The following is a 15997-nucleotide window of genomic DNA, read 5'->3' as shown; positions in this document are numbered from 1 at the left end:
AGGAGGTCTGCAGATCTATAGGAGAGCTGGTCTGGTGTGCAGTGTGTCATATTGAGGGAGGAGGAGGTCTGCAGGTCTATAGGAGAGCTGGTCTGGTGTGCAGTGTGTCATATTGAGGGAGGAGGAGGTCTGCAGGTCTATAGGAGAGCTGGTCTGGTGTGCAGTGTGTCATATTGAGGGAGGAGGAGGTGCTGCAGGTCTAAAGGAGAGCTGGTCTGGTGTGCAGTGTGTCATATTGAGGGAGGAGGAGGTCTGCAGGTCCATAGGAGAGAGCTGGTCTGGTGTGCATTGTGTCATATTGAGGGAGGAGGAGGTGCTGCAGGTCTACAGGAGAGCTGGTCTGGTGTGCAGTGTGTCATATTGAGGGAGGAGGAGGTGCTGCAGGTCTACAGGAGAGCTGGTCTGGTGTGCAGTGTGTCATATTGAGGGAGGAGGAGGTGCTGCAGGTCTACAGGAGAGCTGGTCTGGTGTGCAGTGTGTCATATTGAGGGAGGAGGAGGTGCTGCAGGTCTATAGGAGAGCTGGTCTGGTGTGCAGTGTCATAATGAGGGAGGAGGAGGTGCTGCAGGTCTAAAGGAGAGAGCTGGTCTGGTGTGCAGTGTGTCATATTGAGGGAGGAGGAGGTCTGCAGGTCTAGAGGAGAGCTGGTCTGGTGTGCAGTGTGTCATATTGAGGGAGGGGGAGGTGCTGCAGGTCTAAAGGAGAGCTGGTCGGGTGTGGAAGTCAGGAAAGCTCTCTCTCTCCACTTCTCAATTCCCCCTGATCCTCCTGGTCCTTCTCTTTTCGTCCACCATTAGGCCTGTCCCGCAGCAGTAATGAGAGGCATTAGGTCAGTGTCAGGGATGCTTTTACTGGGAGATACAGACAGACAAGAGCGTGCGTGCGTGCTGGGTGTGTGTGTGTGCCTGCACGTGCATGCATGTTCCTGCAATGCATGTGCATATGTGTGTGCGTGCCTATGTGTTGTGTGTGTGTGTGTGTGTCCGCTTTGCACATGTCAGGGTGATAACAAGTGGTCCTCCCGCTCGCCACCGGCCGGTCATCCATTAAATCTGAACCTGGACTCAAATACTTAACCCGTCAAGAGGTGCCAATAACGAGGAACCCATAGAAAATTACAGAGGAATTTAAGTCTGCCGGCTAATGGCATTGGCACCGACACTTTGCCAATACACATTTAGCGGTGCGCTGGCGCGGCCGGCCCGGGGGCGCGGGAGGAGACTGACACGTCTCTCTTGAGCCTGTCCGGCCGGGAGATTGGCCTGTCCGTCAGCGGGCAGCATGCTGCCATTACCCATGAGCACCGGCCAGCTCCCCCCCCACCTCCACAACCCTTTCTCCTTTAACCTGCATTCCTCTCTCATCTCTTTCCTCTGCATCACACACACACACACACACACACACACACACACACACACACACACACACACACACACACACACACACACACACACACACACACACACACTCCCTCCTTCGCCATCACTCAGCCTTCCACCTCTTCTCTCATTCCCAACCTATGCACACTCCCCACCAACCAGCCAGCCAACCAGCCGACCTCCTCCTCCTCCTCCTCCTCCCCTGTCCTCTCCCCGTAGCCGTGCTTCCATCTTCCATCCCCCTGGGGTTGAGTGACCAGTTAGAGCGATTAGAGGGAACAAGAGGAGATGCGCTCCGGGGTCGTCCTCCTCCTCCGCTGTCCCTCTCTCTCTCTCTCTCTCTCTCTCTCTCTCTCTCTCTCTCTCTCTCTCTCTCTCCCTGCCGCTCACTCACCTCTGCCTGACCATGCGTGTGATCCACTATAGGCTAACCTAGGTTAGGTTGACCCGCGGAAGACAAGGGGGGTGGGGGGTAGAAATGAGGATGAGGCAGGGGGGGAACTGGAAATGAAGATGGGGAGTAAGGAGGGGGGGGGGGGGGGGGCAGGGGGGGAACTGGAAATGAAGATGGGGAGTAAGGAGGGGGGGGGGGGGGGGGGGGTGTTGGGGAAGGCTTGGCACTCACACGACGGGGACACAATATGCATTGTCCGACAGAGTAATCTCTTCCATGCACGGATCTAAGATGGAGTTTCTACAGGCCTGTAGCATTATCCCGTGTGATTTGGCTTTGTCAGACAGGACTAGAGTTCCAACTTGCTTCAGGATGCTATAGTATGAGAGAGGAGATGAAGGCTATTGGACAGCATTTGTTTGGCGAGCCGTTGAACGAGCGGATGAACCCGCCCCGCCTAATCTCCCTCCATGTTGACGCCACTTGGGTGAAGAGCGTGTGACCGATAGAATAGATTGTCAACTTAAAGGATTTACACTCTGCCCCGTCTCCAGCTCATTGTAATGTCTTTCCTATAGTTGTCTTCTTCAAAAGGGGAAGGGGTGACAACATGGAAGGAGTAAAAAAAAAAAGGTTGGAAGAAATTTAAAAAAGGGCAGCTGAAGGATTTCTGCCAAAACTGTAACATTAAATTTAAGCTGTGGGGAGCGGCCGCAACCAGCATTAGCTGGTTAAGTATCAGCGGCAGAAAGGGGTAATGAATGTAGAAGGGGGGTAGACATATGAAATGTCATTAATGTTAATTCTAATCACTTTTTGGCTATTAAGCACAAATTAGCGAAGGCGATGTTAAATGTCATAGTCTGTCCTGGGACTCGTAGAGGAGAGGGCGCGGGGGCCGGAGAATAGGTTCTCATTTACATACTAAAAGATCCAACTTTAATTCTCGCAAGAGCGCTTGATGGGAAACGCAGCGGAGCCCGTCGTAAACCCACGGCCAATGACACGCGGCGTCGGGAAACACAAACGCTCTCTGGCGGCCTGATTGTTCATTGTTCGTGCTCAAGGTTATTTTCTTGGAGCTTGTGGAGAACGTCTGAATAATTCCACTCAGGCTCTTCCCACCCCTCCCTGGCTTCAGGGTTCATGCTATTTAAGACCAATCATGTCAATGCGGAATATAATTAATCCTGCTTAAATGTATTGCATGACCAGAATGTATGTTAACAGTCCCCCAACCCCCCCCCCACCCCCGATGCTGTCTTTGGATACCGACGTATACTAGACGTTTGCAGACAAAATGCGGGGAGATTGTTGAGCTCAGTAATGGCCTCCGAGGGAAATACTGAAGTCAAGTTGACTCAAAATCACCAGCGTTGGTTTGTGTGTGTGTGTGTGTGTGTGTGTGTGTGTGTGTGTGTGTGTGTGTGTGTGTGTGTGTGTGTGTGTGTGTGTGTGTGTGTGTGTGTGTGTGTGTGTGTGTGTGTGTGTGTGTGTGTGTGTGTGTGTGTGTGTGTGTGTGTGTGTGTGTGTGTGTGTGTGTGTGTGTGTGTGTGTGCGCGCGCGCATGCGCGTGCGTGCGTGCGTGCGTGCGCGTGCACTGTAGTCTGCACGGGTCAAATACGGATACACGTCAACAACAAACGACGAAAGCCAGCGAGTGAACAACAAACAATGGGGCTGCACTTCAGAAACAACAAGTTTAAACGTTAAAGGCCCGGCAAAAAAAAAAAGCCAAAGCGTGTATAACGTGAATTCGTTGTGATGGTCAGATTAACCTCGCCGCACCGCAGAGAGCAACCCTGGCATCGTCGAGTCCTAGTAAAGTCTAACCTGTGGTCTGTGTAAAGCATCCTGCTCTCTCTCTCTCTGTCTCTCTCTCTGTCTCTCTCCCCCTCTGTGGCTCCAGCATAGTGACTGTGTGAGTAAATAACATTTGATATGCATAAACAGACCCTTCCTATTCATTACTGTCAGAGCGTCGGAGTGCAGGAGGCGGAGGTCAGCATGTGAAGGTCCTCCCGAGGCAGTAGAGGCGCCTGTGGTAGCTGTCACTCCTCTCCCCCCACCCCACCACCCCCCCGCACCTTCACTTTCCCCCCTCCCCTCCCTCCACCACCACCACCACCACTACCACTATTTTCCTCTCCTCTCTACCCCCACTCCCCTATTAGCACAGGCTCCGGGTCATAACCTTTTCCGTGGCATTTTGCGATTCCGGAACCCCTTTGATTAGTGCAATATTTACATATTTCAACGAGAGGGGGGCGTTCTCGTGTCGCGAGACACTTGAAGTGTTGTAAATGCGTTTGGCCTTTTGCTATGGGAGAAGAATGTTGAAGGAAGAGTGTGTGTGTGTGTGGAGTGGACCGGAGGGAGGAGGTATAGCGGTTGTTGTATCAGTCGGGGCAGGCACCACAAGACAGTCTCGTGGTGGTGGTGTGTACGCGGGGCGGGCCATGCATGTGTTTTAAGTATATTTGCGCGGTGCACCCCCCTGCTCTCAACCCCCACACCCCCCCAACACCGTCACCCCCCCTCGCCTGAAACTGCCATCCTAGTGCCATTAAGCTGTTGTCCTCCCGAGGACTGCCGTTTAGCAGCCATTAGAGGAGAATACTGCTCCCTGGTGGCAGATACAGATCATGCCCTCTGACATGGACAGCACTGAGGGCTGCATGCTGGGAGGGGGAGAGAGAGAGAGAGAGAGAGACACTGACTACAGGCATATAGTTCTAGTTCATTCTCACAGCAACTAGAGATAGCTGGTGGGCCTGACTGAGCTGATGCGAGGTTCAGCGCTCTCAGATGCACAGATCTGTACGAGGAATATGATGTCATTCTATTGTCTTCAGTGCTATATGCCACATACACTATATATGCATACAAAAGAAACCATGGTGAAAACAATAAATTGGAAAAATGAACAACATTAAAAGTGAACTGCATTCGTGGTTCGTGGATATATAACCCCCCCGCGACAAAGGCTTTTGAAGAAAAAGGGAATAAAAAAAGTGCGGTGGGAGGGGAGCGCATTATATTCTCCTGCTCACCTATCTATCAAAACCTGAGCCAGCCTGACATTCAGCGCATTCTTTCCCTCACTCACTCCCTCACTCCCTCACTCACTCCCTCACTCACTCACTCACTCACTCTCTCTCTGGTGTGTGACAGAAAGCAGAGATGTCAGGGAACAGGTTCTCGGTGAGCTCAGGGCCGTCACGTCTCTGCGTTCCTGGTGACTGATGAGAGGCAGAGTGACGGGCAGCTGCAGTCTTTTCGCAGCCCGCAGGCCTGCCTGGCATTAACCCATTCTGACCGGGCACCCATTTTGGTGTTAGCATCATTTATGCTTTAACTATTGAAAAATAGCAGATCTACAAGCTCATATCGCGCCACCGAGTGGCGCGATACGAGCTTGTAGGTCTGCTATTTTTGAAAAATCGAAGAACGACTGACATTTTTTAAGAATCTGATCTCAGGTCAGAATTTGGTTAATCAGACCCAGTGTTTGTCCGGCGGAAACCTCGTATGAATCTGATCTCAGGTCAGAATGGGTTAACGTCATGTGCCATGTTCTCAGAGGGAGCCTGTCACTCAGGCTGTCAGTGCCGCAGACAGAGAGACAGACGGCATAGGCGCGCGGACATGAAAGAGACTGGCAGAGTAGCGCCGGTGTTCCCCAGGTGGGCTTCTGTAGTCGGAAGGGGCGAGCCGCCCACGTTCCCCTTGGCTTTCAGCTCGCGTGGCCACACACGGACATCAAGGCGACACGCCGCCACGGCCCGGCATCAAAGTCAAAGCCTTCAGAAAAGTGTCACGTATAACACAAAGGCTGTGTTGCTTGTGGACTCGCCTGTTTTGGCCGCTTCAGGATGAATGATAATAATTCCTTCTGCAGGTATAGCTGAGGTTTAGATATTCTGGGATAGTAGAGCCACAGATGTCTGGTTTGTGGATAGCAATCTGTCAACATTCATTGTTTTGTGAACCTGCAGATCAAAAATGTGGTGCTATTCAGCTCCAAAACATCTATGAGTCTTATTAGCCCAGCTACAGTAGCAGCCCCCTAGTGTGTGTGTGTGTGTGTGTGTGTGTGTGTGTGTGTGTGTGTGTGTGTGTGTGTGTGTGTGTGCTCCCCCAGAGGAAAGGTCATATGGGCTCACCAAATTCTGTAAGGTTTGTTCCAGAATTGTCCTACTACATTATGACTCACATATGTTTGTGAAAGGTTTATATTTGTTATCAGGGTGCAAGTAAAAACCTCACGAAGATGTGACTGATACATCGAAACATTGTCGCTTTTTTACTGATCATAAAATAAGGGCTTAAACTGTCTTGAGTTGCTCCAGTGCCTCCTTTCCTCCTGACTATGGCAGACTGGCCTGCCATAGGCTGGAGGCTGCCTCTGAATTGCACCAGACTGGCCTGCCATAGGCTGGAGGCTGCCTCTGAATTGCACCAGACTGGCCTGCCATAGGCTGGAGGCTGCCTCTGAGATGCACCAGACTGGCCTGCCATAGGCTGGAGGCTGCCTCTGAGATGCACCAGACTGGCCTGCCATAGGCTGGAGGCTGCCTCTGAGATGCACCAGACTGGCCTGCCATAGGCTGGAGGCTGCCTCTGAGATGCACCAGACTGGCCTGCCATAGGCTGGAGGCTGCCTCTGAGATGCACCAGACTGGCCTGCCATAGTCTAGAGGCGCGGTTGGAACTCCCTTCTGTTTATATTTGTTATATTATTTAAAAAGATTAAAATATCCCTGGGTCTCCTATAAGTAATACTGGTCTCTATTGACCTTATGCAGACCTCGGCCATCTTCCCATTAAGTTAATGGCAGGGTGGCAACTATAACTATAACTATAGCACATACATCCAAACAGAAAAGTCCTATCTGCCTCGGGCTCCATAAAATATATATATATAGATTTTGTTTATAATAATAGTCTGTTTGTGTATTTATCTATTATGAAGATGGTACTGACTGTCGGGTACCTGTCGTGACTGGGCTTCGGGCCGACCCAGTTAGGCCCTAATTTCCAGGCCCGTTGAGAACTCTTAACATCAAACACACAAGTCAGTAGATCCCATTTTGCGTGTCTTTATTGTGGACATGACATTACATGTTTTTGAAATGATGTACAAAAGTGTAACAGAAGTGAGAATGGCTCAGACGAGGTAGAGCTTCCACACCGGCTTCCCGGCCTGAAAACTACACAGTATAAAAACGTCCAAAACAAACCCAGAATAATAAATCATTTTCTTTTTTTAACGAACAACACTCCCGTCTGCCCTCTTTCCTCTGATCATTTTGAAGTGATAATAAATACCAAATACATTTGGAATAATAATAATGTCTTCTAAGGTAAATTAACCATGAGATTCATATAACAAATAAAAAGCCAACAGACACAAATAATACAACTTAAAGAGGCTTCATAAAAAAAACCCAAACAAAGAGGAGATAACAACAGCAACCGGCCTCTCTCTGGGAGGGCATCCATGACTAGCTACAGACCAAAATCCTACACTTTAAGCAAAGAGAAAGACAAAAGAAGAATCTGTGTGAATTAAGCACTGCCGCACCTAAATAGCATAGTCAAACTTTTTCCATGCGGGAAACATGTCTAACAAGCAGTGGCGTGTAACCACATCACGTCCCCAATCATATCATCAAAACAAACAAAACAAATTAAATAAAATCATGATGGATATCTATGGAATCGTAATAATAATACACTGCAGAATCCAGAGTGTGGATTTAAATTAGAAACACTGAAGGTTCTACAGTGTAACAAAAGAAAAAAGCCTCTAAAAGCCAGAGATGACGTTCAACTGGATTAACGGGCACTGTTAATAAAGACATTCACACTGAAAACCTCGGGCCTAATTTACACTGCTCTGTCATACGATACAAATAGCAGTCCTTAGTTACAAGCTCACAACTTGAGCTTGTAGATCTGCTATTTTCGGCACGGGACACCATTGTACGACTAAGTATAAATCAGGCTTTAAGCTACAAATGGACAAAATGAGAAGAGAACAGCAGAGCGAGTGTTAAAGCAGAAGAACCTAGTCTAAGTGCACTAGTAATGCCTTTTGGTATCTAACGCTGTATATAAAGGGTTTGGAGTACATCATGTACACTTTATTATGTTACACACACTCGTTCCCGCTCAATCTGTTCATAGTTTCATTATTTATTTTTTTCTTCTTCCTAAGTCACACTTCGGAGTACAAATTAATAATCGAGGAGTTAATCTTTAAAGGGAAAATTCTGTACAATATTGGTATTAGTACTAGTACACACTACTCGGTAGGCTAGAGTAACCATTTCAAGTATTCTTACTATCCCCCCCCACCCCCACCCTCACCCTCACCTTCGGCATGTACACATTTTGCGTAAGGTATATTCGAGCACACAGAACCCTAATATGACCCAGTGGTTCAGTTACAGTAACCATTTTAATAATGTGTTTGTGTAAAAACTACAGAGGTCTCAAAATAGATGAAGGGAAGTACGGTATCTCCGTTTGCTTTATTTAATCTTTGCGTTATTATTATTAATATTATTAATTTATTATTATTATGACCCATTTCTTAACCGTTTTCTGAATGTTTTAGAATCGACACGTACAAAATATGCCTCCTGAATCCACAGTTCCCCGTGTCGCGGCACTCGGGACTTCAGCCTTGTTTTAGTGTGTGTACAGTATGTACTATGTACATACTATGTACTATGTATGTTTAGTTAGTACAGTATGTACTTATCTACTTCCCAACAGTCACTGACAGGCAAGGCATGACCATCTCCGAGGCCCTTTAAAAAGGACCCACACACACACACACACACACACACACACAAGAAATCCCTCAAAATGATAGTATAGGGGAATGGCTATTGTTCCACACTTCATACTGTGTAGCAGCCAAATATCTAAATAAGCTTTCATTCCAGAGGAGGTAGAGCCCAGAGTAGAGAAAGCATGTAGATGAAGGCTGGATTATACGACTTTTAATCAACCTTTCTTATATGCAGACATTTAGCAGAATGCGTCACGCACACGCACACACACACACACACACACACACACACACACACACACACACACACACACACACACACACACACACACTTCCACGAGTGGGCACATGCACTCACGTATGAACACACAATCACGTATACACACAAGCTCGTTCTTTCTCTCTCCCTTTGCACGCACGCACACACATACCCTGCAAAGGCTGTAATAGGCTTCAAAACAACATCTCTATCTCCTGGATTCCCTGAAATCTCTTGAAGCCTGACCTCTGGTCCTCCTGGCGCTACGTGTCTGTCTGTCTCTCTGTCTGCTCTCTCCTCCTCACTCTTATCCTCGCAGGAATCATCTCGAAATCGCACTAAAAGTCAACGAAGTGAAGCCAAACCACATCTGTGCCGGGGACTCGGCTGTGTGGAAGCAGACGGCGTGTGTTTTTTTGCAAAACGCAGGTGCGATCTAAGCCGACGTCGGCGTAACCGAACAGTCAAACATCACATATTGCTGCTGAAAGCGCAGCGCTTTCCCACATGTTTTCAAGTCACTCTAATAATTTGAGGGTGGAGGAGGTGTCTGTAGGACACAAAAGGGATGAAAAAAATAATAATCTGTGTCCTTTCATTCCCTTTCCTCTTAAATGGACAATAATTGAATGACCGTTAAAACCACACGCTCATTTATATCGGCCATTAAAAACGCACACTCTTTTTAATGAGCACTAAAGCGAACACCCAACAACCCCCTCCTCCATTAGCTCTATCTCTCTCTCTCTCTCTCTCTCTCCCCTGGTCTTCCCATTGGAACTTTTCTCCATCGCTCTTGCTCAGTTCTTCGCCTATCGCTCTCTCTTCCATTTGCACTATACCTTTCTTTTCTTAACTCTCCCTCCCTCTCTCTCCTCTCTCTCTCTCCTCTCTTCTCTCTCTATCCATCTCTGTCTCTCTATCTCTGTCTCTCTCTCCTTCTTTCTCATGGTCAGCCTGACAGCCTCAGACTACAGAGAACAAGCATCTACTGCAGCTACTCATGTTACACTAGGTGGCGCGGCGAGGAAAGAGCTTAACATGTGTGCACGGCACGCGCACACACACACACACGCACACACACACACACACACACGCAAACACACACACGTCTTCATCCTCGGCTCGGCGGCTCTATTCAGTGAAGAGCTGAGAGTCCAGAGGAAGCGGGCTCCTCCTTCTGTCAAGAGTGTGCGTGGAAACGTAAGAGAAGCTCTTTCTGTCCTGTCATGGCGGTGCACGTCGTCAGAGGGCCTGTGTCCTGTGAGCAGCACACAAACTATTATTAAGTAATCACAGGATGAAGCAGGGGGGGGGGTGTATAGGTGCAGGGGTCCTGCCATGCCGCGGTCCTCAAGATTTAAAAACTATCAGAGTTCAAAAACGTCTCTACCTTTAAAAAAAATAACAATAAAATAAAGATTCCATGTCTTCTCTTGCTTAAAAACCAAAACATCCAAATCATGGGAAACCCCTTGTCACGGCGGCCAGAGCTCATATCTGTAAAAAGTTGACGGACCATTAAAGGGGTTTACTGGTGAAGCCTCTCCCGTTAAGACCATTAAAGGGGTTTACTGGTGAAGCCTCTCCGTTAAGACCTGACAGTGGTGTTTCTGAGTGGTGCTTTTCAGTGGTAGTTCAGTGGTGTGTGGTGTTGTTGTTGTGCTGTGGAGTGGGATGGTCCTCGACTAGCGACCCCGCACTCTGCTCCGGAGGGTCTGCTGTGGTCACTGCGGGTGTCGTCGGTAGGTTGTTGTTGTTGTTGTTGTGGTGGGTCCAGTGGTGGTGGTGGTAGGGTCCAGTCCCCGTGCTCGGGGGGGCCCAGGGAGTCATGTGACAGCTCTTTGCTGCCCTCTGGGTACTGGTCGTTGTCGAAAGGCAAATGGTGGACGCTCTGGACGTGGGTCTTTAGGTTCCCTTTCTGAGAGGCTCGGTACGGGCAGAGGCGGCAGCAGAATGGTCTCTCCCCTGAGGGAACACAAACACAAGAGTTGAACGGTCGGGCCAGGGGGGAGGGGGGGGGGGGGGGGGTGGCATGAGGTGACCTCACGTAGGGTGTGGCAGCATGCGACGAGAGGACAGGGCTCTCTCTGAGAGAGAGAGAGAGAGAGAGAGAGAGAGACATCAAGGGAACGGCAAAACCAACAAACATGCACGACCACTGAAACAGAACCATATAGCCCACAGATAGGATGACAGTCAGATACACAGTCAAATATTCAATGTTAATTCAATTCTGGGCCCAAAAATGTCCCAGACAGACACTTATGGGGACGTGTACTATTTGGCTTAATTTTTTCATAATCCGAATTGAATTATTGAAGGATTTAACCGAGTAGGACTACAAGGGATGACAAGAGAAGGCATAACCACTTAAACTCCATATATAGGCCCCCTATCTACTTCCCCCCTCTACAATAAGAATCTACGCCACAAATAGGCAATCTACGAGCTTGAGCTACTCCACGAGCTTGTATTTTTGGCAATGGTTCACCGCAGAATGAATAGGGGCGCTAGGGTTCATGTGGTTAACGTTGAACTGGCCCCGCTTCGGACGTTAACTTTTGCGATCCTATCCTGACCTAAATGAACAAACTACTACTACTATGTATTCCTCTTGACTTCTTCCTGTGAGAGAGGGCTGACATCTGGACCAAAAAGACTGGCCTCACTGTCTCACGGTACTCAGAGCAGTCCTACTTTCCTCTCCCCTTCTCTCAATCAGCTCCCCCCCCCCCCCCCCCCCCCCACACACACACACACACACACACACACACACACACACACGCAGACGCACACACACGCACACTCGACACTCCGCGCTCTCTTCTAATTAGACTGACCTACAATGGCACAGACACCTCGACATAAATAAAGCAACACACACCTGAACAAAACAAATGAGATTGCCATTTAATTGCACCTAATTATCATTTTGATAAATGGAAGAATATCAAAGTGGGAAAACAAATGACTCCCCATGCCCTCCCCCCCCACCCACCCCCACCCCGCCCCTCTCCCCGAAGAAGATACAGCCAAATGTGGCTGTTCTAATACATCATCAGAGCAACAACAGAGGGGACAGGGTGAGAGAGGGAGGGAGAGAGAGAGAGAGAGAGAGAGAAATAAAAAACAGGAAGGCAAAAAAAAAAAAAAGACATAATTAATCACGCAAATCTAAAAGCAGCCGGAAAGACGGGCGGGGTGAGACGTGAGAGGAAAGCGCACACCTCTATGCCAGCGTCCTGCGAGGGAGAAGATGGCAGCCAGAGGAGCGGGAGGGGAGTGGGCAGGCGGGCGGGCGGGCGGGCGAGGATGGGAGGGGACTGGTGCACTAACACATTAAGACCTGACCCTACAAAGGTCTTCAAATGTCTTAACCTATGTTTCTATATCAGTGGTTCTCAAAGTTTTTCATGTCAAGGAGGACCCCCAGAATCATAATGTATTTGGCCACAGACTCGCATCTCAAATATGTTATTCCAGGGACTGAGGGACCCCCAGAAGCAAAGATTCACGTTAAAAACCGCTCACTTTTGAAAGAATACATATTCGAAGATTTGCATACAGTTTTCAGGATTTTATCTACAAGCTCGTAGCGTGGCACTCTCATGCCATGCTATGAGATTGTAGATCTCGCTATTTTTCAACAGCTAAAGTTTAAATTAATGGTTAAAAGTGGTTAAAAGACACATATGCGTTCCCGGTCCTCATGGGCTAAATTACACTAAAGGTTATCGTCACCGTAAAGCAGCACCAACACTACATCTAATTGGACCCCTACGCTGTTCCTGCTCCCATCATTCATAGCGAGTGGTAAATCTGAGTGCACGAGCGCGCGCATGTGCGTGCATGCGTCCTGCGCGTGTGATTAATTAAGATGGAAGTGCGCCGCGCAGACCTGGCTCTCTCCGAATGTCAAAAGCAGAACAGATTTACTCCTCCCTCGCTCGCTCGCTCGCTCTCTCTCTGTCTGCCTCCATGTCCCTCTATCTCTCTCTCCCTCCGTCTCTCCCTTTGTCTGTGAAAACTTTTCCACCCCCCCCCCCCCCCACCCCCGGTGCAGACAGAACAGACATGTCGCTGGTTTATGGGAAGCCCATTGCTCATACCAAAAGGGGGGGAGGGGGGGGGGGACACCTGAGGGACGAAGCGGCGAAGACGACAGCATGCGGCGGCCATTTTGCTGCTCTGTGAGTTAGGCACAACGGCGGGGGGGGGGGTTGACGGAGGGCCTTGTTGCACGACCCCGCTGGCTCAAACTTTACACTGGGGGGGTGGGGGGGGACAAGGAAGTAGAAGCAAGCAAAGATAATATATAGGGGGGTGGTGTGGGTGGGTGGGGGGGGGGGAGAAATGCATTCGTCACGAGGAGGTGTGACAAAGAGACATAGGGCGTCATGCAACGGGAACGGAGAACACAGCAACACACACACACACACACACACACACACACACACACACGCACGCATGCGAGGACAGCGGTGGGACACCCCAGTGGTTAGCCGTGGTGGGACATACTTGTTTGGGTGCGTCGGTAGCGGTGGTGGTGTGAGCGTCAGTACCTCTGTGGAGTCCGTTAAAATCAAACCCAACTGTGGGGGAGGGAGGAAGGGAGGGAGGGAGAGAGAGAGAGAGAGGGATGGATGGAGGGAGGGAGGGAAGGAAGACAGGGAGTGGGGTGGGGGTGGAGAGGGAGAGGGAGGGAAAGGGATTCAGTTAAAAAAGCCGAGATGAGAGATCTCTTCGACCTCTTTCTTATTCTTTAGAACACCAGCAGCACACGGAAGGCCATGTGCCACCAGTGCCCGAGCTACAGAGAGGAGATGATGATGATGATGATGATGATGATGATGATGGAACGTGGTGGTGGTGATTTAATATGACGCATGTTAATGGAGGGCCTCGGGGTGGCTGCCCTTTCTTGTGTGTGTGTACGTCCATGTTGAAGACAACCGCTGGTGACAACATTAATTACAGCTTCGCTGGTGTTTGTGTTGCGTGTGTGTGTGTGTGTTGCGTGTGTGTGTGTGGTGTTTTGCACGCGTGCGTATGTGTGTGTGTGTGTGTGTGTGTGTGTGTGTGTGTGTGTGTGTGTGTGTGTGTGTGTGTGTGTTTTGAGTGCCTCTGCATCATTTACCATTTGGCCTCTGTCACTTAGACTCACTGGTTGTGTCACTTGTCATTCACACTCTCCATAAAGAAGCTACTTATGTGACTGTCTACTGTGATCACTGCTTACTACGCTGATGGACATGCAGGAGAGGGAGAGGAGAGGAGAGGAGAGGAGAGGAGAGGAGAGGAGAGGAGAGGAGAGGAGAGGAGAGGAGAGGAGAGGAGAGGAGAGGAGAGGAGAGGAGAGGAGAGGAGAGGAGAAGGAGAGGAGAGGAGAGGAGACAGTGGGATGTCTAAATCGAGGCTGTTTAGTGAATGGCGTCCGGATGCATGCAAATGGATTCATAATGTTGGCATGGACAAAATGCCGTCACGCTTCATTAGGATGCGCAATTCCATCTCTCTAATTGACATGTGATTAATAATGTATACAATTTGTCACAGGTCAGTATCGCGGGCAAATCATGTTTCACTTTTATAATGTAGAGACAGCTGCCAGACCCAGACCCAGGGCGGGGTGGGGCGGGGCGGGGTGCAGGACTGCCTGGATGTCACACTCAAGTGAACAGAGATATCTAGTTTTGATTTATTTTGGGGGTGAAATGCCCATAGTATGTGTATAAAAATGTATGGTTGATTTTTTTTTAGATAATGAAATGTTGCTGGGCATGTGAATGTGGAGGGATATTAATGGGTTGTTATCCCATCCATATCCATGTGTGTGTGTGTGTGTGTGTGTGTGTGTGTGTGTGTGTGTGTGTGTGTGTGTGTGTGTGTGTGTGTGTGTGTGTGTGTGTGTGTGTGTGTGTGTGTGTGTGTGTGTGTGTGTGTGTGCGCGCATCGTACCTGTATGGGACCTCATGTGTGTTCTCAGGTGACTGGGTTGACTGAAGCTCTTGCCGCACTCGTGGCAGACGTACTGTCCTTGTCGCATCAGAGAGCGCAGCATTCCTATATATACACACACACACACACACACACACACACACACGCACACAGAGGGAGAAGGACACACACATTAATATCGTTTTGTATAATAATTTAGATCTGTGTGCGAGCAGATTAGCAACCAGTGATAACGAAATGCCAGCACAACGACGTGTTCCATAACGTGTTCCATAACGTGTTCCATAACGTGTTCCATAACGCTTTGACATGCAGACTCTATAGAGACTCTACAGACAGACCTATAGCCAACCACCTCTGTAACTACAGACAAACATGGAAATGTATCAATTTGTACACCCTCTTAGTTAAATGAACAACACGGGAAGCTTTCACCGTGATGGAAGTTGAGGATCGTGAGCTTCCCGATCGACGCAAAAGGCCACCGCACTTTGGCCGGAGCAGGGGCTGCGACCGCGGAGGCTGGGGGGGGGGGGACGTCAGCCACAGTAGTGGACCAGCACAGGCATCATTAGTATGTCTAATGTGTCATTATGGGCGGCTCGCTCCGGGGGCTGGGCTGCAGCTGTCACACAGCATCATCTCAGAGCCTGACAGCCAGACACACGGCACACACACACACGCCGCATAAATTACAGCCAATTAAAACGCCCCGGCTGTGATGTGCCCGCTCGGCCGCCCGTGTGTCACATGTCAGGTGTGTGTCTGTGTGCGTGTGCGTGTATGTGTGTGTGTGTGTGTGTGTTTGGTCATTGCTATTGCCGCATCTCCCACTGACGCACAATGCAACAGGGACATCAGGAGGAGGACGAGCGGTTTCAAGGCACGCAGTGCACACGCACACACGCACACACACACACACACACACACACACACACACACACACACACACACACACACACACACTCCTGTGACCTCTCCTGCTGGCAGATAACTTGCCTGGGGGGGTCCATGCAGCATAAGCATCCTCCGTCCTCTGTCCTCCGTCTCTCTCCACTCCCCATCAATCCCCCCACGCCCCCTCGGCCCCCTGTCGCACGTGCCCGTGCAACCGGCTTGGCATGTACCTGCGTGGCAGTGCCCGCTGGTGCGGCGCTATAGGCGTCCTGCGAGGACAGCAGGACAGGACGGACGGAGGG

The 15997-nt window shown here is 49.6% G+C and overlaps 1 protein-coding gene across 2 annotated transcripts in view; it reads right to left on the bottom strand.

Moving 5' to 3' along the window:
- Nucleotides 1–10617: 10617 nt before the first annotated feature.
- Nucleotides 10618–15997, bottom strand: part of LOC310856387 (zinc finger protein 516-like) — a 60073-nt gene continuing 54693 nt past the window's right edge. For both annotated transcript variants that reach the window (XM_083761792.1, XM_083761791.1), the window contains exons 4-6: nucleotides 14799–14903; nucleotides 13359–13432; nucleotides 10618–10805 (exon numbers count right to left, since the gene is read on the bottom strand). In XM_083761792.1, the coding sequence (XP_083617918.1) occupies nucleotides 10746–10805; nucleotides 13359–13432; nucleotides 14799–14903 (239 nt within the window). In that variant the 3' untranslated portion in view covers nucleotides 10618–10745. The remainder of the gene's footprint in view (nucleotides 10806–13358; nucleotides 13433–14798; nucleotides 14904–15997) is intronic.

The sequence above is a fragment of the Protomyctophum parallelum genome, assembly GCF_964188405.1.
Source record: "Protomyctophum parallelum genome assembly, chromosome: 3".
NCBI classification, from domain to species: Eukaryota; Metazoa; Chordata; class Actinopteri; order Myctophiformes; family Myctophidae; genus Protomyctophum; species Protomyctophum parallelum.
The sequence above is the reverse complement of the archived record's forward strand: the minus strand, read 5'-3'. Positions and strand labels throughout refer to the sequence as shown.